A 24,515-nucleotide genomic window follows, 5' to 3' on the forward strand; every position below is an offset into this window, starting at 1 on the left:
GTCCAGTCTCCTGCTCTTTCGGTCTGGGATCAAAAAGCATAAAGACGTAGTCTTCAGGTTTGCCGTGATTGCCTGGACAACTAGGCTCTCGGGAGAGGCATGAGAAGACAGGAATTGCGGACCAGGAGGGGCTGCCCTGTCCTTTTAGGCCAGATCCCAGTCTACAGTTGGGACTGAAGCCTGTTTTTCCCATTATTCCAATACAGGTGCTTCGACTGGCAGGTTTGTTTGTTTATTTATTATTTATAATGCGCCGGAATACCCTAGGGTAATAGGGCGCAGCAGATACAGGAATATGCGAAACTTAGTTGCAGACAAAATATATACAAGGCATAAACGCAATAATAATGAAGGTAAGCAGGAATATATACATATATACAGTTAAAAGTTGTGTGTCCAGTATATCCAAGTAACGAAAGGGAGAGGCGGAACCTGGCTCAGTATGTTTAGACAACGGCTGCCTTCAGCCAAGACATCATCTTGGAACGGAAGTTTTGGTAGGGTAAGTCCGTTCTAAGAGTGGGTGGTAGGGAATTCCACAGTTTAGCCGCTTTAAAAAGGTACTAGGTTCTCTCTGCGGACCGTCATCCAAAATATCTGTCAGTTCTCCCTAAACATTTTTTTCAAAATATACCTTTATGGCCTGGAATAAAAATGATCTAAGAGCTGGAAGCGGATATCAATGCTTTTGTTTGAATTACTGCCACTTTTCCCACCCGGGCCATACTAGGAGTATGCAGGTAAACCATCCCACTGTCCGGCGGTGGTAATTCCACCCATAAAAGTGCCATAGAGTTCAATGGACTCTGAACAAAATGGTGATTTACTCTACCACCGCCACTTGTAATCCGGCAGTAATTACGTCGGGCCAAGTAGCAGTATCAGTAATTGCAATGGCTGGAATTTTGGCAGATTTACTGCCGGAATACTGCCCAACAGGTAATAAGGCCCTAGATCCTTAGTGCTCCCCACTATGTTCTGAGACTCTTGCCCATTTGATCCTGCGCCACTGCCCTATCCTGGTGCAAAATGTGTAAACTACTGGGGGTAACTCATCCTTACCATAGAAACTTACCTTTATGCAACTGTAGTCCAACCTTTCGAAGAGTAGATGCTGTTACTGAGCGGCGAAGGATTCAAAATGGATTTCACTCACTGGCAAACATGTATCTAGATAGGAACTTTATTTATGCTGATGATGTCCCCGAGCTCACACAATATAAATCATCAAAGTGGCTTCAATATATCGGCATTTGCAGAGTATTTAAAGGGCAGGGAGTGCACTTCGCAGTTAAATCTGTAAATGACTATAATTGGGTATATTATGGATGCATATAGTGTTCAGGGCACAGTCTCTACTCTACATAATATGGTCCAAGGGTGACTTCCGACACCCTTAACCAAGCTCCCATCCAAATGGGCACGGTATATGAATCTAGACATTCCAGATGAGATCTGGTGCTATGTGTGCACAAACCCGTAAGTTCTCTTACAATTCCAGGTTTCTTCTAATTCAACTAAAGTCCTACACAGGTACCGCTACACTACGTCCCGACTGAGAATCCTTTCTCAAGCAAACGTGGACTGTTGTCCTAGATGTGGGGAGGACAATGCTGGGTATTTCCTCATGGTGTGGAGCTGCTCTAAGCTTGCTAGGTTCTGGAAGCATGTCTATGTTGTTCTCCTCGAGGAGATGACTGGTGGTAAACTGGATGATATTCCCATACAATGCCTTTTTCATGTATTTGATGATCTGGTGAGGCGTACACGTAAACTTGTGAGTCTATGTCTGTTGCTTGCGGTGCGTTGTTTGCCGTTACATTGGTTAAGACCCACTATACCATCGACTAATCAATGGTTGCAAGCTGTTGCCTGGGTCAGTGATATTGAAGATCAATGGGCTGCTATGCAGCCGGCGGGGAACCGCCCGAAAGATATATGTAAGCCCTTCAAAGCTTACTTGGAACACAAAAAGCTCACAAACATACAAATGCATGATTTTACTTTGGGTCCTTTGCTATGTCGCTTAGATTCCTCATTTTTAGGATCTTGCTTTCACCTGCACATGCTGCGGAGTCTGGTATGTTTTCATGTCTCTTCAGTTGCATTGTCTGTACACAACTGCACCGTTGTATGTACTGATAGCTTCTATGTCACTTACACTCTGGTTGTGTAATATGCGAATCCAAGTGCTTTAATAAAGAAAGCTCATCAAAAACATTATCAAGAAGGTGCAGATAACTAGGTTTCTGTTCTGACCACCTTAGCTATCAGACGTTCAAGCCCCCCCCCCCTCACTCCCTCAAGTCAGCACATTCTTCATAAAATTCCCTTGGAAATTCACAACTTTCCTGAGGGAGGGGCGCCAAACCAAAGGGCATCAGGTCATATTACTTGTCATAAATGTCCTCAATTTTGGACATAAATGTGCTCCGATGGAGCGGAGCACACTCCTGAAGAACACCAGTGCCACCAGCCCCACATAAACGGTGGTCAGGGCCGGAAGACTGACATTCTGAAAAGACAGAGGGGTGTGGTCCTGCAATGGATCCTTATCTGTTTAAGCCTTGGGATAGCACAAGGGTGTATCGTCGTAGGTTTTTACAGAGTCTCTGCCGGCCCCTCCAAGCATGGAGGACTCCGCCGGCAGCAGGGATGAGGTTGTCACCGCCGGTGACCAATCTGCCAGCGCTGGGGCATTGGCGAAGATGTTGAGCCTCTTCAGCTGAAAAACCTCCCGCCCCATTCCTCAGAGATGGAGGATTTGTTATGGAAAGGCCTGTGTTCTGATTCTGAGCGCTCTTCAAAGGAATACCTGGAGAGATTAATCCTTTTCCTTGAGGAAGAAAAAGAAAAGGGTTTCAAAACTGGCCAGGGGAACAAGACCGCTTGCAGTGATTCTTCTTCATGTCCTTGTAGACCGGGTACCATTCTCCGGTTTGATGCTCTGTGCCAGGCGTCCTCGAATGGGTCGGTTTGTCACCTCCCCTCTTGTGGAGAAAGGTGAACAGTTTCACCACCCACTCACAAAGTGCTTTGAGGTGAATTGACTGGCATGACTTGCAGTCCTGTGTGTTGTGCTCATCTCTGAGGTAATACATACTGGCCACAACATCATACCTAGCATTTAGAGGCGTCAGGATGAGCGGTGCTGCAACCCTTAGTGGCAGAAAAGTTTCCAAGAGAAGCTTCCCTGGGAGATCAATATCAAAGATGAGGAATCCGTGGGAGGAAGCAACCCATTTCAAGAGGGCGTTTTGGATCCGTTCTTTAACTGACATATGTTAACAAAAATTATTGGAAGATACGTTAACTGTGTTGAAGTGGGATTTCTTTTCAAATTTATGAGAGACGCTTGAGGATTAATCTCAGCATGACGTGTGGTTAGAACCTGAACATGGCCTCCAAGGGTGGAGCTGAGCACTCAACATTCCATTTGCAGGGATCAAAATGACCCAAAACAAGTTATATAGACTACAAAATGCCTCTTTATTTATTTAAACAAAGTAGGATATCAGCAACCATGAATTCCCAGACTGACAACAGGAATTATTCAAAGCATGCGACTATAAAAATCCAATGCTGGAGAAAATGTTAATACTTTAAAGTCTGTTACTGACTATGCTGTGATAATAATAGAATGTTTAAATGAATATACTCTGGCCTGTTTCTCCCCAACTGCCTTGGAATGCATTGACAGTTATGAAATGCACTTTTAGGTGTCCGTCATTGACAAGGAATCAAGCACACAATTGGTGTGGATCACGAACCAGCTCCTTACCTGGCTTAAAAGCTTGACTTCAGAGGCAACATGACTAATTTTTGTCGAAAAAAGTGACATTTCTAATGATCTGCCTTTAAATGCAGAAAAGGGAACTGAACTAAAAGGGCCCCCACAGCTCTGTATTTATGCCGAAGATTATAATCTGGCACAAAGGAACAGTTCCAGAGTCAAATGCAGAGCCATGAAGCAAGACCTGGCTGGTGACTGTTGGAAGGGCTGACCTGCGACTGGGGGATATTTCAAACCAGGAATCTGTGGGAAGAATGCATCTACTAAACACAATAAATAATTCAGCTATTTATATTGCTGCTGTTTTTGAGGTTCACTTACCCACTTTTGAAATGTGCTCCCAAGCTTGTTCTAGTGTGTGAAGTTTTTCCTTAGCAATTTCTAATTCCTTATGTGATGATTCTATTTGTTTCTTGAGAGATGCATTCTCATTCTGCAAGAATAAAAGCATCATCATGAAAAGTACTTGTTATTTTTTATTCTTCATTTTCCTTTACCAATAACATTTCTTCTATTGCTGCCTTTAACACTTTAATATCCTTAACATATGCACTTTCATGGCCTTTTCAGTTGCTGAACCTTGAGACTAAGTCACATTTAGTGAAACATCTGTGAGGACCCTGGGAACGCTGGGGACCTAAGATACTAATAAACATAGCAAAGAGCTAACCAGAGGTGGTAAATTGTGGATTCCCTGTTAACACTACACACTATCCAAGGCCTAGTCAGACAACAGGCAAAAGAATTCACCAGAACTCCAATATCCAGTGGGGAGTAACACGGTTGCTTTAAATTGAGCTACTACCTCTGCTCCCCAAAGAGAAGCAGGGTACACAAAGTACCACTTACATGGAAGTAAAATGCAACTAATATTCATTCATGCACTAACAGTACTGCACCTTACTCAGCTAGGACAGCCAAGTGGAAACCAGCCCTCTCCAGTCGCAATAACATTCAGCAACAGGGCAAAACAGCAATTAGAAATTCCCAAGGAAAGGGGATGTAAGCGGGCCCCAGAAACATAACATGAACCAAGTTTAAACCCCTTTATGTGCAAAGAAGGCAACAGACCAGGGAGTGGAACAGGCTACTCACCAAATGTACTTGGCATGATTTCAAAATGGCCATCGGCCTTTTTAAAGCCCCATAGCCCTGAGTTCTGAACTACTGCACAGAACCTCCTGAGCCGAAGCCCCACTCCCAACCAATCAGGAGGAGAGCCCCACTCCCAACCCAGCCAGGCAGTGAAAAGGAATGGAAGCATGTCATAAGTGGTACAACTGTGCCTAGAGCCAAGGGAGAGACGAAGAGAAGATTCACAGGGTTCTTGGTGCACTGGACCCTTACAAGATACAAAGAGGTGCCTTAACACTTGCAGAGGCAGAGGTCAGGGGGGAAAAGTCTGAACCGGTGAGAAAGCTAGAGTCAGGGAGAATTCCTAACCCCTATGAGAGGGACAGAGGGCAAAAGCTAGAGCCCTTGCGATGAGCAAACCCACTGAGCTAAAGATATCACATATAGCATTGTTTTCTTATGAGTACATCCATATTATTGGAGGATTTAGGAGACAGTAGCTGAAATCAGTCACTGCATTACCGTAAGGATGAGGTACATTTGTGTACAATGCCACACGATTTATTATTATAATTCTTTTTAAATCATCAAGATGGTGTCAGGATCTGGGCTCGCCTGTGTCCTAGAATGATATTATGAGTACGGGCAGTCCTCTCTGTACGGCATCCTGTGAGGTGTAAACTCACAAACAGAGTAGAGCCAAGAGAGAACCTCCAATGTGAAAAGAAAACCCAATGAATGGAAAAAACTCTCTTCCATATGATTCCAGGAAGTGGGATGCATCAGTGAAATCAACACAGACGTTCCGGTCCACTCAGTGGAATGAGAAGGCCAGGAGGCAGGTGGAAGGAGGAAGCACGGACAGGGAAACAGGAGGACAGAGTCAAGAAAGGGTCAAGAGACAAACCAACAAGTAGCAAGGAAAACTATACTTTAGCCTTGCACTGCACAGGCTTCATGTCCTTCTCCTCGGTTATAGCAAGTCGCAGTTGAACCCAGTTCGGAATGGTGCGCGACGTCCCTACTTGGAGCCATCATGGGATTGGAGCTTACGCGAGGACGGCTCCTGTTAGGACTGATTTTCTACACTCTGGCCTGGTGGACAGATGTATAGAAGGCCAACCTATATTGTGACAGGGACAACTCTGGGAAGCTGTAGCCAAACCAGTTTAGGCAGCAGTGAAAGGTGGTCTAGGCTAAGTTCTTCAAAGAGGTGAGCTTGTAAAAGGTCCACAGTGAGGTCACACAATGGAAGTCACAAATTGCACTTAGACAGGATGTATAAAAATACAGTTATTTAATTATGGGCAAAACACACTATAAGAAAATGAATGCAAGCAGGCAGACTTATCAACCAATACCATCAAACTAAAATAAATACATACATACATCCACAGGTTCAAATGCACAATACAAATCAAAATACTCCTGCAAAGGAATGAATAGGTAAGTATCATACACGAAAAGGTCCACAGAGATGATCCCTAGCTAAAATTGTCCAACCCTAAATTGTCTGGGGCCTTGTGCCCTATTGTTCAGGATAACCGTTCCACAGAATTTATGATGCAAGCAAAACATGTAGATAGGGTCTCTGGGGTCCAGTGATGGATTCTTAGAGTTAGGGTACAATGAAGACAAGAGCCCAAAATTAGCCCCAACAGTCAAAAGTCTTGCCAAGGCAAGTAATGGCAAAGCCAATAGTTTAAGAAATAGGATTATTATAAGCCCATTGACTTATAATGGGAGTATAGGGGTAGGTTAAAAGCTCTGTAACTTATCTTCCTTACTCCAAATCTACCCAAGTCTTTGTGGAACAAAGGAAGGGTGTCCTGGCTTGCTTTTCCCGCTGGAATCTGCAGCCCCCCATTTCCAGGGGTTGTAGGTTCGAGAATGTCTACGGTTGGGATCTGTTGCTGGTGCAAGGACTCTCGGTCGAAGAATGCAAAAACAAACGATGCAGAACCCCTCTAGGGACTAGACTCATGTCAGAAAAGCAGGTTTTGGACGGTGCACGCCACGCACAGCGATGCAACAGGACTCAATAGCCGCGGTCGGACTTTCCGGTCTTTCTCGGGTCACCTTGGTGCTAGGACGCTGACATTTCGCAGAGGGTGTGCCAAGTTTCAGGCGTCAACTCGGAACGACGACGAAGTTAACCCGGTAGCCCAAAAACGAAGCTGATCAGCCACAGGACGATTCCCGGGCACTTCCGAAGGCGGTTTCTGTGCTGGGCACCGAGTACACGTTGGGAATGGATGGTCCCTCCACTCCAGGGCTCAAAGCACCTTTACAAGCCTACTGAAGATCACGAGCAAGACAGGGCTTCACCAGAGCTGCAGCTGAAGTCGGCTGCCAGGCCTCCTTCAGTCAGGTTTCAGGTTTCTTTGCAGGTCTTCTTAGCTGGACAGGATACTTGGCTCCTTCAGGTTCTTCCAGGATCTCTTAAGAATGCATGCAGGGGTCCTCTTATCCTAAAAGCCAGGTAGGAGTCGAAACTCCCACTAGCCAATAGCCGAACTAGCCCACACACACTCATCCCACAGTGGTTCAATCAGGACCACTGGCGGGAACACTCATGCATACCACTCAGACACACAGAAACCAGTATATGGATTAGGGCAGACAAACCAGCCCACATCCTGCCTGTCAAACACACAAAGCCCTTCAGTAGCCCACCAAAAGCTGCTGCTTTCCCGGGCACTGGAAGTCCTTATAAGGTTCCTCCTGGACTGTGAGGCCAGGAAGAAGGCTAAAAAACAAGATGCAAAAAGAATGGGTGAAAAACCTTGTGGCACAGCCATGTTTGCCCAGTAGCCAAATGCAGTAAACGCGGTAAAGCTAAAACGAAAGTCCCCCAAAAAAGTGGGGGCAAGTCACTCCTGCCACCAGCTCATCTTTTTAGCACATCTAGAGTAACCAAAAAATCCTTTGAGTGTTAGTCTAGGGCAAAACACAAATGCACCCCATTGCACTGCAGTGTAAGCTGCTTTGTGCAATGACAAAAAGTTACCACAAGTGATACAAAAGTAACCACAAGTAGCAACATAGTAACATGACTAAGGGAAACACTGTTTCCCAGTACTGATAGCCTTAAGGACATATCGGTTACCCCATAACATGTGAGCAAAGGCCACTACAGTGAAGCTTAAGGCTTCACTGTACTGCAAAAAGTACAGGTCAAATTAAAAAATAAAAGCAAAAGGTTTGGGGGCTCCATAAAGATGGAAGGAAAGGTGCAGTAAAGAGAATCTTTCCCAACAGCTCCCAATGGTGGCACCATCTTGCGATTGGCACTTTGCCTCGAGGAGACAGGAAGAAGCGGCCATGACCATAGCAACCAGCCAAACCCGCGGCGGCACATGACAGATGGTCACTTACTTGTAGATCATACCAGCCTTTCATTTCTCATTCATTCTAATCTTGTACCATAATTATAATGTAGTCTTCCTGAAGAAGGAAAGATGTTGGTGCATTGAGAAAGAAGAAGGGTTTCAAATGTTCCCAAATAAACACTAATACAAGCATGCATTTGTGTTGTATGTGATTATTTCTATTGTTGCACAGAATGGTGATTTGCAAGGGTACTTGCAGGCATTTGGGTTGTTCATTTTTAATTTGATACTAACTTGAACCTGACGACTATCCTGTGTGATGTGATCGAGTAAGGTTGGCTGACAAGATGGCATCATTTTGGCTATAGACTTTTTTATTGTGAATTAGTTTAATAATACAATACTTCCGTAATCCACAATCGTTAAATTAAGTTCCTTTTATCCCTTATTCACACGTTCAATCTTTTAACCACAGTTAGAAGTTTCCTACTGCTTTGTGTTCATTACTTTTTCAAGCATATTTATTCTTGCGCAGGTTAATCTAATATTCTTCCAATTTAAAAGTTCACTCCACCGGTCTTCTTTTGTTCTCGTAGTGTACTGTCTGAGATATTTGCTTAAGACTTTATCTCTAGCTTTGTTTATTGCAGTACACGCCAGTAGTATGTGCTTTACTTTTTCTTGTCCATCCTCATTGTCGCAGAATCCACAGACTCCTTTGTTTATTCCTCGACATCCTCTATTTTGAAGAAAACCATTTGTTGGATATGTGTCCATACTTATATTTAAGAGCTTTCCTCTATGAAATTTACCCAGAAATCTGGATAGGTATTCTGGCAATGTGCCTGTTTTTCTATGCGTATTATTAACATTTGATAATGATCGGAACTCAGATTTAATTTCTAGTGTTTTTATCCAATCGTGTCTTTTTATTTTAACTTTTGAGGATTGTCAACTAGCGCGGATATGCTTGAATCAATCTGTTCATGGTAGTTACACCAGTTGTCTTTCGATAGATTCAGTAAAGTCCCACCTTTTCCTTTTCCTTCCAGTACTATGTTTTTTGTATCCTCCTACAGGTTTTTCCTCTGTTATTTTTCTTAATAGGGAAACTGATTTCCAACATATCACTGAATATAATGATTGTAATCCTATTTCAGATCTTAAAGCTGATATCGGGAGACAATTTGGTAAGTCTAGCACTGGTTTCCAAAACTTACTTTCTAATTTATCCCACATTTTCCATGGTAGGTTGAGACCTGTTTCTCCTCCGTGAGTCAATATTGGTTGAACTTTCTGAACATAGAACGTCCTCATTTGTATAAGCGAAAATTTACCATACCGTCCATTTATGATTTTTCCCGGTGAACACAACATCTTAACTTTGGTCAGTAGATCTCGTTTCCAATTTTATTCTGATATTGACCTGTTGAAAAGTATGCCTAGATACCAGATTTCTTTTACCGGCTTTTCTCCTCCGATTTCCCAGTTAAAGGTTTTTACACTTGCTCTTTTGTTTCCTCCTATCGTGATGATTTTTTATTTTTTGACATTTATGACAGGGTCGTTTTCGTCCATATAAACGTGTCATTTTCTTAAGAGGTGCTGCAATCCTATTTCGGTTTGGTTTACCACCACTATATTGTCTGCGTAACAATGTTATTATGTTAGTGTTATTTATTCTCGGAGGATGATGGTTTGTGTCTTTTAGTGCTTCAGGGAGGTCGGCTATGTACAACGTAAAGAGGGTTGCTGCCAGTGGGTAGCCCTGCTTAACTCCTCTTTTTGTTCTTATTCCCGCTGATAAGCCAACTTTATTGTTTGTGAGTACTCTTGTTGAGGTGTTATGTAATGGCCTTATTGGTTGTAATATTTGCTCCGGATAGTTCCAATTGTTCAGTTTTCTCCAAAGTTTTTCTCGGTTGGCTCCATCGAAAGCTTGTTTTAAATCTACAAAGGCAAGGTGTACTTTCTCCTTTGTTCTCATTGCATTTAATTTCAGTATGGATAGTATGAAGAGATTGCGTTTGGTGCCAGTCCCTTTTGTAAATCCTGATTGTCTTGGATCAAGAATGTTTATTGTTTTTTGCCCACTCAGATAGTTTCTTCTGGAGGAATGACCATTTAGCTTGCCAATCACGTCAAGTAGTGTCATGGGATGATAATTCAACGGGTCCTCTTGTTGTCCTTTTTTGAATATTGGAACCTACGTGCTAGTTGTCCATGATGTTGGAATTGTCTGGCACTCTCTGTCTAACGATCATTAAGACAAATGCTGCCCATCCTTTGGGATCCTTTTTTTAGTTCCAAATTAGTTAGTCCGTCAGGACCGGCAGCTGCTGAGTTTTTTAAGTCTGTTATTGCCTTTTCTATAGGTTAATACAATTAGAGTCAAGGGGCTATCACCTCCTGTCTGTACCCTGATATCTGTAACACAATCTAGACAAAAGAATATGTGTTAAAAAAGTTATTCCTAAATCCAAGCCTCTATAGATAACTATTTCACCCTGTGTTCCTTCTACCTTCTACATTGACTAACCAGCCCTGGTGTTCGCTGGTGTGATGCCTAGAAACGAGGTGTAGAGGTCCTTGCCCTTTCCTCACTCACTACTTTCCTACGTCTAAAAGATCAAGTGCGCACTTATTGTCGGTTCTCATCTTTAATATTACCGCCTTCAATATGTGTCTCTTATCAATACTGGCTATTCGACCTATTGGTCGGATAGTGGTTAAAATAAGTATCCATCTAACAGTCAGTCTTTTTTTCTATTAGGTTGGATCACAATGATGCTTTCTTAATCAAGCCCTTTCATGAAAGTATGGGGGGTATCAGAGTTTGGGTCATCAGCCCAAAACCACTAAATAACAGTCAACCGGTTTCAGTGGTTCTAATCATTGGCCGCTTTCTTCGAGATGAGTAATGCTTATACTGATTTCTGCATGAGATATGTGATTTATTTTCAGGTCTCCATTTCATGGGTGCTTGGAGGATATCTACGGGGTTCCAACGGGCATGCTGAGTTGCTTCCCGGGCCCTATGGGCTTAAAAAATAGACAGATGGGGCATCATCAGTCTTTGAGTGCTTGCTATAAGTTTGTAAGCAGTACATGCATAGATGGGGGATGGGAGTCCCCGTGCATTTTGAATCTTTCCCCCTTTCCTGTATTGACCTTTTGACTCCCTTTCGGTTCATCTGTCATGGGTTTCTTGTGGATGTTGGATACTGATCTTGTGTATCCTCTATGCTTATTGCAGTTGCATCATTTTCTTTTAGCAGGTATCTAGGGATAGATTGATTGTACATTACTCTCATAGTCCCTATCTGTAGTGCACTGTATCTTTAATGACAGCTCATAAACAATAGGAGACTCACATTACCTGGTGTTTTTAAGGGTTCTTATTTGTGGTCTGCGCTTGTTTGCCGGAAAATTCTAGTCTTCTGTGCGCACGGATCCCTGTTTGCCCTATAAGAAAAGGCCCAATTTTTCAGTGCTTTCGATTCATGCTGTGCTAACAGTTGCGCTGACGCTTCTACCATAAGTTCCCATTCCGTTGCGGTAAAGCATATATGCATGTATAATGCACTACCGTGCTATGTGCCGCTATGCACATAATGTTCTCTTCTTTCTCGCACCTCATATAGTGTATAAGCTTCCCTTATCCCAACTAGGTGGAATCTTGTTTTTATCCTCTTAATCCCTGCGGGACTGGTATCTGGACTATCTGCATGTTTTTCGAGGCGTCCCATTCTGCCATCTTACCTTTGAATAAGGCGCTGTGCCTTGTACTGACTCCCGTGGTTTCGGTCGCGGGCGTCATCTTGTTTATCGGATGTATTTGCATGGAAATGCTGCAGTCACATGACCTGATAACCCGGTGGTTCCGTGATTCGGATTTTTATTCATTTGGAGATGCAATATTCCCAAATGGTTGTCTGTGGCCAACGGGAAGGAAGAGGCATTTTTGTGCCTTGTTATCACTAATGTGTAGCGGAACGGACTACAAGTGCTCCCGGATGCTCATGGGAGTTGTGGTTCCTATGCCGCGACTGGGTTTTCACTCTGTGGTGCCTTTATGCACCCAATCTTCATTGTTTCAAGGCTACGATGTGCCCTAATCTTTGTCTGGGACCGGGGGGAAAGGGAAAAGGGGGTTTGTTTCTAAAGGTGCCGCTATGTATCTATACACGCTGTTGCTTAAAAGCAAGCAGGATCTCCTGGGGGATTATGGGTGTTATATTGCCTTCCATGTGGCTTAATGCCCACTTGTATAATTTTAACCACAGTGACTTGTAGGCACCAGCGTGGTTTGACAATTAACATGCTTATTGTGTAACGCAGCAAGTAGAGCCATCATTATCCATAGTTCATCAATACTAGTAGTTATGAACTAAGGATTACGGTGCCTAAATCAGAGTCTTCAGACTAACTCACTCTGATCAATGTTAGCATATGTAATATAGTGGTTCGAAATAGGTGTCTAATTGCATACTGGGTCCCTAGGTACCGTGATCTTACATCCATTATGTACCATATTGGAACATTTGCCTCATCTATGTAAATCTCCTATGATACGGGGGATCACTGTACTGCTAGTGCTTGCCAGCAGATTTCTTCATTCAGGCCAATCTTATGGCTCTGGAGTCTAAAGATCCACATCTGTTCTCTCCTCAATAGGAGCGCGGCTATGTTCCCACCTCTTCTTGGTTTCATTACTTTTTCTAATATTGTCCATGTCATTTCATTTTCTGTGTGTCCCTTCACCATATAGTGTTCCACTAGTGGGGCTGTACGTCTTTCGGTCCTGATATTAGATCTGTGTTCACATATCCGTGTTTTTATAGCCCTTGTTGTCATTCCAATGTATCGTTTGTTGCATAGACATTGGATATGGTACACTACATTGGTGGTATTGCAATTAGTGAAACTCCTCTGTTCCCATGGATATTTCCAGCCGATGTCTAGAGAGGTGGTGCGTTTCGTAAATTGACATGCCGAACAATTCCCACAAGGCGCATGTCCAAGTGGCCTTGGTGTATTCCAGAGTGTTGATGTCTCTGTTATCTTTGCTTCTTTGTACGTGTGTAACAGACTGTCCCTTAAATTCTTTCTTCTTTTGATTTGCGAATAGGGGCGTCGGTAAATTGTTATCTTCTGCATTCAATATGTGGCAGGCCTTTTTGATTTCTTTCTTGAGGCGGTTTATCACTGGTGAGTGGCTGAAGACGGCTGTAATCACGTCTTCTCCTCTCTCTTTCTTCCCATGTTGTGTGAGGGTCACCTCTCTTGGTATGTTTCTTGCCCTCTTCCTTGCTTGTTTAATTATCTTGTTAGGATAATTCCTTTCTTTGAGGTTGGCTGTCAGTCTCTCTGCCTGTTTATCATATTCGATTCTGGTCGTGGAGTTTCTTCTGAACCGGAGGAACTGTCCGAAAGGGAGGTTTTCTTTCAAGGATCTTTGGTGGAAACTGGTGTATTCCAAGAGAGAGTTTCTGTCTGTTGCCTTTTGGAACACAGTCGTTTAAAAAGTGTGCCCTGTCCTGGTGATTTTTAAGTCCAGGAAGGTGGCTTCCGTTTTGCTTGCCTCATGTGAAAACCTCAAAAAAGGATTCAGCTTGTTGACCCATCTGATGAAGTTTTCCAGTGTTGCTGTAGCTCCCTCAAAGAGCATTAAAATATCATCGATGTATCCATGACTGCTCAAGATGTTCTTAGAGAATGGATTAGTCTCAGGGTAGATGTATCTTTCCTCGAAGTCCGCAACACATACATTTGCCAATGTTGGAGCAAAAGTCGCGCCCATAGCTGTCCCGGCGATTTGTTCATAATAACTCTCCTCGTTCAGAAAGCAGTTCTTCGTTAATGCGATCTCCGCCAATTGCATAATGAGGGAGATAGGCATACCTAGAGATCCTGTTTTTTTACTGAAGAACTTGTTCTATAACTTTCAAAGTCTTTCTTTGAGGGATCCTAGAGTACAAAGATTATATGTCCATGGTTACAATAAAGGTATCAGGGTTGTCCAGGGTCAGGTTTTCCAAATATACTAAGACCGCTGTGGTATCTTTGGTGTAGGATCCCATTTTACTGACCTCATTTTGTAGAAAGAAGTCTGATTCTTCTATGATTGGATTTATCATGTTTCTCAGTCTTTCTTTAGGGTCACTCCCTAGTTTTCGGTATGGTCCTCAATAAGAGTGTTCACCATTCCTTCGTAGTGCAGTTTCTTCATAATGACGATTGCTCCCCCTTTATCGGCGGGTTTTATTGTTATTTTGTCATTATTCTGTAGTTCCTTCAGGGCTATTCTTTCTGTCCTAGTCATATTGTAAAAATGCTTTTTTTTCTCCCTTTTGAATTTGTTCCAGTTTTTTCAGAATAATTTTTTCAAAAGGTCTGTGATTCCACTGTCACTGCATGTGGTGGCGGTTAGTATGTAGATTTGTTATATAGTCGGGTCACATCCCTTGTTCCTTCATAAGTATTCTTGGAAAAATGTTGTTTCAGCTGTATTTTTCTCATAAGTTGAGTTATCTCAATTCTGGTCTGGAAAGGGTTGCGTGCTGATGTAGGTACAAATGACAGCCCTTTCTGGAGTACCCTTAAATGTTCTTATGATAGGGCAAAGTCCGAGAGATTTACAACCAACGATTCATTCCCAACTTTCTCAGGATGCTCTCTTATTCTTGAGGGATGTTCTGTTGGTACCATCCTCTACCTCGGTTGCTGGTAACTCTAGGTGACTGTTCCTGCCACCACCCTCTTGGTCTGCCACAGCCTCTTGGAACCTGAAAACCCCGAGTGTTTCCACCCCTGTTCTGTTCTTGGTCTTCAAAGCAAAGGGTTTTGTTAGTTCTTCCTGTCTCTTTGTCTGAACTGCCACTGGAGAAATTCCAATTACCTGGTCTCGGTCTATTTCTTTGTTGAATTTGTCTTCCTCTTGTGGGGCCTGTATTGCTGGGCACATTGCCACCTTTGTCCGATTCCTCATAGTATTCATTGGTTGTGTAGGGATATTTTTTCTCGTATCGAAAACTTAAACAAATATTCTTCTATCTAGATTGTGTTACAGATATCAGGGTACAGACAAGAGGTGATAGCCCCTTGACTCTAATTGTATTAACCTATTTCTTCTGGTGGTGTCAAAAACCGCAAGTCAGTGTACCAGAAGGACACTTCAAAAAGTGTACTAGTACAGACCTGGGCAAGACTAACACCAGCCAGAGAATCTCATTGCCAGAAGGAAGCCCTGACCCGGTCCCTGGAGTACACACAAGTGAAAAGGCTGGATTTGATTCTAGAACATTTGCATTGACTCATTGCTGCCTTTCCTTCAGGTAGTCCCCAGAGGAAGCCACCCAAATGGTCAATGCTCATCAACAAGCAATGTATTTCAAAGTTCAGCTTAATGGAGCAAAGGAAACCAAAGAGGCAATATCCATGGACAAGAAGGGAATTTTTCTGGAACCAGGTTCAGTTCAGTAATCATCAATGGAAAAAGAAAACCTAACTTCCAAACCCAGACAACAGGAATCGACCAACACCAGTCCCTCGGGTAGGAGGAGGTATCTGGTACTTTTGCCTGTGAGAAAGCTGGGTATACTTGCTGGTTCTGTCCCAAAAAAAAAAAAAAAAAGAGGAGCCCATGGAGATTGGGCGCCTCACCTCAGGGTCCCAGGAAGACTACCCCTGACACCAGCACTGGAGCCCAAAGAGGAAGCAGGGTTGCATAGTATCCCACCAATATGTTCCCAGAATACCATGTACACCCACAATCCTCATCATGGGCCATTTCCTTCACCAGGAAAACATACCAGAAGTTCTGTCTCCACATGAAGGCTCAAGGGAGGTTGGCAAGAGCTCTACTGAACTCAGTAGGTTGATGGCTATTCATACCGATGTATCTCAGAAGGAGTTATCTCCTGGACCCCTCTGACAGATTGTATGCAAACACAAGGATTTGGACTTCTACCCCCAGGCTCAGTTAAACACCAGCGTGCTCAGAACAACACTCGCCATCTCCATGATATTCATGCCCAGATTACTTGAAGAAGTGCTTTTACTACTGACTTTCCACAATTTGATATATGTTTCAAGATCCTCTGAACATGTAGTGACAGAAATTCCAAAGCTTCATCCCCATAAATATATAGTGAGACGGAAGGAGGGGGGTGGAGGGAACTTCAAAGGAGTGGCGGTATGTGACAGTTAGTCATGACCATGTCAGGGGGAACAGGTACCTCTCTCGGCAAGGGGTAGGCAGCGTACCAGGGTGTATACCAGAGCCGGTCCTACCCCAGGGGTGGGATGACAAAGTTGGGGGGGGCCCAGCCCCTGTCCCTTCAAGGTCTGCATTGTATATGGCTGCTTGTACCGCTGTCCCTTCCGCAATGCCTGTCAGCCTCTCTTCTGGCCAGAGTTCTCATTCTCTTGTCTTTTTCAGAACTTCAACTCCCAGAATACACATGGGCAAAACCCAGAAAACTGGAACTGGAACTAGAGGAAGGGAAACAAGACCAGAAATGGAATGGGAGTTTCTCAGTCCAAAAAGGATGGTGAACCCAACACCGACCCACCAATCCCAGATGGATCCTAGCGGCATGGCGGTGCAAAAATCAACTGAAAGTGAGAAGAAACGCCAGGTAGGCAGAGAAAGACACAGAAATCCTCCCCAAACCCAGTTGGAAACAACTCACTAGTACATGAAGAAAACCACAATGGAAACGAGCAACACAAGCACATGACTAGCAACACACAAATTGAGAATGGAAATTGGGTGGGGCTAAAAGCCTTCCTAAAGACTTCCATGGGAAGTCCCAACCCCTAGAGGGATAGCTTAGCCAAAGATTGGCCAATGGGCGCATGTGACCTGGGTGACCAATGGGAGTTGCGAGGGGTGTTGGAAGGGGGGCGGCTAGGCTATACAAGTCCAGCCAGCACTGAAGAGATAGAAAGATGTTCAGCTAAGGTTAAATGGAGCAGAAGTGGACCAAGAGGCCAGGATAAGGGTGGAAGGTGGAGTGAAGTGCAGAGGAGACTGTGGCAGTGTTCTGGGAGAGAGCAGAAAAGGTATTGTGTGTAGTAGAGACTGGTACCGTTTGTGTGTAGTGTAGATGAGAGTAAAAGGTGAGAATAAGAAATAGAGAGAACTGTAGGGAGTGAGTAAGTGATAGAGAAAAGTTGCTAACAGGAGAGAGTGAAAGATTAAAGGAGTAATAGGGCGAGGGAGGAGAGAAGGAGGAGGAAGGTAGTTCAGAGAGAGAGGCAGGAGTGATAAGATCAGAAGTCAGACGAGGAGACATGGGTCATTGAGAGTGAGAAGAAATGCACAAAGAGAGCTAACAGGAGACCCATTCCATTTTTTTCCTCAACAAATTATGCTACAGTTCGTTGGCTTTTTTGGCCCACTGTGCCATCACCTCTTACTGAGGTATGTTTATAGACAAATCTCCTCCCTCTGTAAAATGAGCATATACATATATATATATATATATATATATATATATATACATACACACACACACACACACTACTAAAAAAACGTTGTAAAGGGGACGTTATGGTTAAGTTGCCCTACCAAAAACCTGTGCACTTCACTAAAAAAAACGTTTCCACCTTCCCATTATGGTTCAAAGTAAAACGAAAAACCCCTGAAATTCGCCAGTTATGGTAAACTACGCCACCATACCTGCCATCACCACTGTGCACTGCTAACACTAACCCAGAACATGAAAGATGGCATCACAAATGTCATTGATGACATCACGTTTAGCCCCTTTGTTTTCATTCACTGCCATACATATATATGTCCATTCAGTAAAAAAAACTTTGTTAAAGGGATGTTACACTTCACATTGAAACCAAAAACACTGCAAGTTCCACAATTATGGTAAGCTAAGCAACCATAACTCGCACCACCAACGTGCATTGCTAAGCCTAACACCCAGGACATCAAAGATGACATCACAAATGTCATTGATGACATCACATGTGTACCACCCTCATTTTTTATTCACTGACATATCTAAGCCAGATGCCTTTCTTCACCATCAGTCAGGAAGTAAAAAGGTAAAAAGTGCTATATTTGTCATTGTAACCCTTCTATGTTCCTAAAATGCTTTCCGTAAGGTACAATGACATCATATCATACATATACATAGGATAAGAAGGAATCCTGAAAAACAGCAATTTTTTCTGTCCAGGAAGGTAATGAGGACGGTTATGAATAGTTTCTGGTAATACAACAGGTTTTTTTGCTTACGTTACGGTCCCTGTATATGCTTCTATTTGTACACACTGTGGGCTCTTTGTGTTTTGTGAGTAATAGTACAATTATGCAGTAAGGGAAGCATTCGTAGATGTTTAAGTAGCACAGTGTACAAAAATCTGCAATGGAAGCATATATCAATGTAGTAGCGGACATGGCATGATTTAGAATATTGCACCTCTGTAGCACATGTTGCAGACAATGGCTACGTTTCTTTTTAAGGGCGTTCATGTATTGAAAGAATGCACTATTTCAATGGAATTCTTTAGCAATACATTGCTTAATGAACTATTTGGCATATGATAGTTCTGCAATGATGTGTTACATTGTTTGGCCAATATTCTAATGACAATCACTAGTGGAGGTGCAGTGGGAAAGGTACATGCACATGTGATGTCATCAATGACATTTGTGATGTCATCTTTGATGTCCTGGGTGTTAGGCTTAGCAATGCATGTTGGTGGTGCGGGTTATGGTTGCTTAGTTTACCATAACTGGCAAATTTCAGGGGTTTTTCGATTTTAATTTGAACTATAATGGGGAGGCGGAAAAGTTTTTTTTTTTGGTCAAGTGCACAGGTTTTTGATAGGGCAACTTAACCATAACGTTCCCTTAAAGTTTTTTTTGTAGTGCATTGTACAGGTTTTTGGAAGGGGAACTTAATCATAACATTGTGTTAATGAAGTTGATGTGCTGAATATACACTGTAATCATGTGATTTTGGGAGATATGTAGTATAATGGACGTACTTGATATGCATGTAACATACAACATACAGAACCCCCTCCCTATTGATATTAGAAAGGGACGGACTGAGCGCCTGTTTGCGAACGGGGGCGGACGAGGTCAACAGTACCCAAAGAGGCAGGGGGTATCTGAAAATGTACTATTCTCTTACACAAAAAATGTTCAACGTAGAAAAAGGACACAAAGACATAAGTATCAATAAATAAATATGGAAACCTAAACGTGTGAAATGGAAACGACGCATTTAAACCATGTAGAATGCAATGGATGGTACCATAAAAAAAGGATGCCTCCATCAGAATTACTTCCCTGAAACTCAGCAGCCTTGCCCGACAGTGGACGCTCGCAGTAGGACAAAGGGAAATAACATCAAAATAGTAAGTGATGGTCATTTTTTTATATGTGTGTGTACTTTTTTTGGCATGTGGTGTAGAAATAATAATGTCTTTCTGTTGTTTTAACACAGAAATGACGAGTACTTTCGAGTGGTTGGAAGAATATTTTCCGCACGGGGAAATGTCGGAGGATAGCGATAACAATGGCACACAGCACTCTGCGTATTCAAAGTAATGGCCAGTATTTTATGGGCATTTAATAGATATGTAGTTATTTTTTTACAGACCAGGAAAGAAAAGAAGAAAGGGCAACACACGACACAGAATAAGACATGCTGTAAGGATTGAACTGAAAATGGAGACACTGAATGAGAATTTTAAAAGTTTAAGGGAATTTGTGGAGGACTGTGTGAGAGGAAAGGTACGTTACCACAGTCCCACCTGTACCTGCCCCCCTTCTCCATTCCCTAGTGAACCATCCCCAAACCTTCAAGAAGAAAATAGATGTTTTGACAAAAAAATCAATCCCTTCTTCCCCTCACAAATGTTCCCCTCATATCCAGCTCATGAGGAATCCTAATTCCCCTATATTTGTGTCAGTATCTGCTTCCCCCGGTATTTCTTTGGAATGAAGTGTGTGCGCGTGTTTGGAATGTTTTTGTATAGTAGTTGTAGTGAAAGAGTTTGAGTTTTTTTAAAAAGACTTAAAATGTTCGTGAACAGCGCGCCTGTTCGACCTACCCGTAAGGAATGGAATGTGGATGATGTAATGGCAGTACACCTACCCGTACTAATGTTAACTAAGATGGAATTGATGTTTCACCGCACCATCTGTGCAAGTTGTGCGTAAAAAAACAGACAGCGGTGTCCTAAGGACATTATACCTCGCCGTACCGCTTACAAACGACATAAAACATGTTCGTAGAACACACCAGGTGTCCCGGATGTCTGTAAATGAGCAAAATGTGAGTGTGTTAAGGACACTATACCTGGCTGTATCGTCCGCAGCCAAGATGGTACCGTCCGTAGAACAGGCGCGGTGGTCGGCATGTTCGTAGTCCAACAAAATGGAGCTGTCCTAAGGACACTGGACCTGTCCGTACAGTGAGCATATCTTGTACGCACATGCGCAGTACAACCATAAGTACAGCGGACATCGCGCCTGGCCCCAACTGTCCGTCTCACTTGTGTCGCACTTTGAATTAGATTGAGAACCCGAACACTGTCCGTAGGAAACTTGCGCGCATGCGCACGATTGTTAGTCTGCATTTGCTGTCCAGCGGACACCCATTTCTGTCGCGGATGTGTTCAGGACGTCATCATGTGACCGCACCCACGCTGAGTGTGTGGACTAATTTGCGCAGTTTGTGTGCTTCTGCAACAGTATTTTTTTTAATTTATTTTATTTTCAAAATCAAACAAAACACCACACATTACAACTGTTTCAATACGTAAAAAGCATCATTAAACCATCATATTTTCCATTGTAACTCCCCAACCTCCCCCCTCAAACTACAGCCGGTTCTCTCGTGTCGTCTACAGGAGCATTATCGGGTAGCGCAATACTTAAGCGCTCATCATCCGAGTCCTCTGTTTCGTTATTACCCTGGTGACGGTTTGCCATAGAGGCCACCAATTGCCGCCAGGCCAGCAGGGGCCCTACTTCCTCCTCGCCCCCCCTAGTGGCCGCTTCAAACCAGACTACAGATTCAGCTTCCGCCCATTTTAGGAGGTCCGCCCACCATAGCTCCACCCTAGGTCTGTGGGCCGCCTTCCAGCCCATGGCAATCCTGCGCTTGGCCAAGACATAAGCCGATTCCTTCATCTTGCTTATGTGTTTGAAATGTCGGGGTCTAGGAAAAAACCTGAGCATGCATGACCAGGCTGATTCCACGTCCAACACCACTCCCCCACCAGCCAGTTTCGTTTTAACCTCATCCCAAAACCTGTGCACCTCCGGGCAAGCCCAAAACATATGTACCAGCCCCGCATCCACCTCCCCACACCTGGGGCATTGCTGCGTAGCCGATCCCCCAAACCTTGTAATTTTCCAGGGAGCCAGATAAGCCCTGTGGGTAACATACAATTGAAGTTGTTGGAATCTCGCGTTCCGGGACACCTTTTTATGGTACCTCTGGGCCCACTCCCATTGCCCGTCCGTCATACGTCCTCCTACCACCTCTTCCCAATCCTGTCTCAATTGGAGCAGCTCCTTCCCTACCCTTGCTCGCAGGAGCTCGTATATCCTCGATATTTCGTGCCCGCCCTCCGAAACATCATACATAGTTTCCAGGGAGGCATCAGGATCCTCAGCTAGCACTGTCTCGGGCCATCTTTCTCTAACCTTTTTCACAAGCCTAGCGTAGGTTATATATTGGCCTCCATGCACCCCTGTCTCTTCTTGCAACCTCTGAAAGTCCAATGCCTCCCCTTCCTGCCATATGTGCTCGAGGGTGGCCAAGCCTACCGGTTCCCAGTATCTACGGACCGATGCAAGTAGTTGAGTCGTTCCCGCACAGCGCCACCAATGGGGCCTGCTGTTAGTACGGCTCCGAATTCCCCAACATCCTCCATGTTCTGTGCCAGACCTCCCAGCCTCAGTAGCCACCCCCTTCCCACCAGTTTGTCCTTTCGCAACCATACCACTTCCCTCAAAAAGTATGGGGCTAAGTCTCCTCGCAGAAGCCTGGCTTCTGCCGAGTCTTCAGCCGAGAGCCACGTGGCCACATACAGCAGCTGCCCCGCCAAATAATAGAGTTCAAAATTTGGCAGGCCTATACCCCCCCCTTGTCACACGGGTTCTGGAGCTTCCACAGGGCCACCCTGCTCCTGGAGTTACCCCATACGAAACCCCTACACACGCTATGAAGTTTCACAAATAGGCTCCTGGGTATCAAAAACGGGACATTCACGAAAAAATGCAAGAGTCTGGGCAGGACCCCCATCTTGAGCAAGGCTGCTCTCCCCATCATTGTCAGGGGCAATCTAGACCAAAACACCATGCTGTTCTTGACCCCCTCTATTGCTTTCTCTGTGTTATGTTTGTGTTCCGCCTCGACCCTGTGGTAAATATTTACTCCCAAATACCTAAATGTCTCAATCTGCCATGGTATTGGCAGGATAGGCAGCCTCTGCATCGGGACATTCCTATATCTGCCCAAAGGAAACAGACTAGACTTTCTAGGGTTCACCGATATGCCCGAGAGGGTGGCGTATCGTTCCATTACCTCCAATACCTACTGCAGGTTTTCTTCTGGATAACACAAATAAATTAGCATGTCATCCGCATATACTGATACCAGGTGCCTACCACTTTCTGTGCTAATACCCACCTCCCCATATTGTTGCCGCAGGCATATTGCCAACGGTTCTAATGCTAGTATGTATAACATGGGTGACCAGGGGCATCCCTGTCTGGTCCCCCTGCTGAGTTGCCAAGTATCTGAGACTGTGGACCCCGTTTTGAATCTCGCCATCGGGGTGCTGTAAAACAACTGGACCCACCTGAGGTATCCAGGTCCCATTCCGTATCCCCTCAGGGCCGCTTCCAGCCAAGGCCACCGTACCGAGTCAAAGGCTTTGACCGCGTCTAACGACACTATGGCCAACTCGCCTGTGTCTTCCTCAGTTTGGTCAATAATGTGATGTAGCCTCCTATGGTTATCAGTGATATTCCTGCCTGGGACATAGCCTGTCTGATCTAGGTGTATCAGCTTACCAACACCCTCTTCAGCCTATTAGCCAGCACTGCCGTAAGTATCTTGCTGTCCTGGTTGAGCATGGACAACGGTCTGTAAGACCCGCACTCCACGGCCGGCTTGCCTGGTTTCAAGAGTGGGATGATCACAGCCTCACAGAGGGACAATTGAAGTTCCCCCTGCTCATAGGCCTCGTTGAACATGGCAAGCAGTGGCTGAAGCAGCTCCTGCCTGTATGTCTGTATGTCCGGGTGCCTTGCATGTGGGCAGATTCTGAATTACCACCTACAGCTCATCCGAGGTGACAGGTGCGTCTAACTCCGCGCGTTCTAGGTCGTCCAGGGTGGGCAGCTCTATGTCCTCCAACGTGTCTCGTATGTCTTGACACATATCCCCCCCAGTGTCCTCATACAAATGTCTGTAAAACTTAAGGAACTCCTCGTTTACCCCCTCCTGGGTGTTGCAGATGCAACCTCCCTCACCCCTAATCTCACTGATCACTGAGCGGGGGGTCTCACTCTTATACAGCCAGGCCAGCAATCTGCCCGGCTTGTCGCCCCCTGCGTGTATCCTCACCGTGTATTTCCTGTAATTGAGTCTACACAGCCTATCCCAGAGTGCACTGCAGGACAACTGTAGGTCTTTTATCTTGGTTCTGTTATCATGGGCAGTGCTCTCGCATCATGTGAGACCCTCCAGCTCCCTTTCTGTTTCTCGAAGTTCCCTTTCGATACCCCCCTGAAGCACTATAGATTTGGAAATGGCTACCCCACGCACCACCACCTTAAACGCCTCCCACAGTGTTCCCACAGAGCGTACGCTACCCGTATTTATATCAAAATATTCCTCGATGGCGTCCCTCAGACCCTCCCGGAATCCCTCATCCTGCAGAGCCTCGGTCCTGAGTCTCCATGTTGGGATCCGCGATCTCGGGGGCTGGTGTCTCCACTCTACTACCAAGGGCGAGTGATCAAATAATACTCGGGCCTTGTATTCCGCTCCCACTATGTCTCCCACTATCTCGGCCGCTACAAACATGTAATCTAGCCTTGTGTGCAGATCATGTGGCGCTGCGTAGTGTGAATATTGCCTATCCATAGAATGCAACCTTCTCCACACATCCTCTAGGCCTAGGTCTTTCAGCAAAGTCCCCAGCGCTTTGGCCGCTGGTGCCGTTTTCCCTGCCTTGTCTACTGACCTATCCATTCTGGGATTCAGGGTACAATTAAAGTCCCCCCCACACCACCTTACCCCCTGCCAGGGGGCCAA

The 24,515-nt window shown here is 44.5% G+C and overlaps 1 protein-coding gene across 4 annotated transcripts in view; it reads right to left on the minus strand.

Annotated features, from left to right (window-relative positions):
- The window catches only part of CEP290 (centrosomal protein 290), a 3,224,991-nt gene that overhangs the window by 1,851,152 nt on the left and 1,349,324 nt on the right, over window positions 1–24,515 (minus strand). For all 4 annotated transcript variants that reach the window (XM_069629332.1, XM_069629331.1, XM_069629333.1 and 1 more), the window contains one exon: window positions 4,115–4,226. In XM_069629332.1, coding sequence (XP_069485433.1) covers window positions 4,115–4,226 — 112 coding nt within the window. The remainder of the gene's footprint in view (window positions 1–4,114; window positions 4,227–24,515) is intronic.

The sequence above is a fragment of the Ambystoma mexicanum genome, chromosome 12, assembly GCF_040938575.1.
Source record: "Ambystoma mexicanum isolate Mex_15411 chromosome 12, UKY_AmexF1_1, whole genome shotgun sequence".
Classification (NCBI taxonomy): domain Eukaryota; kingdom Metazoa; phylum Chordata; class Amphibia; order Caudata; family Ambystomatidae; genus Ambystoma; species Ambystoma mexicanum.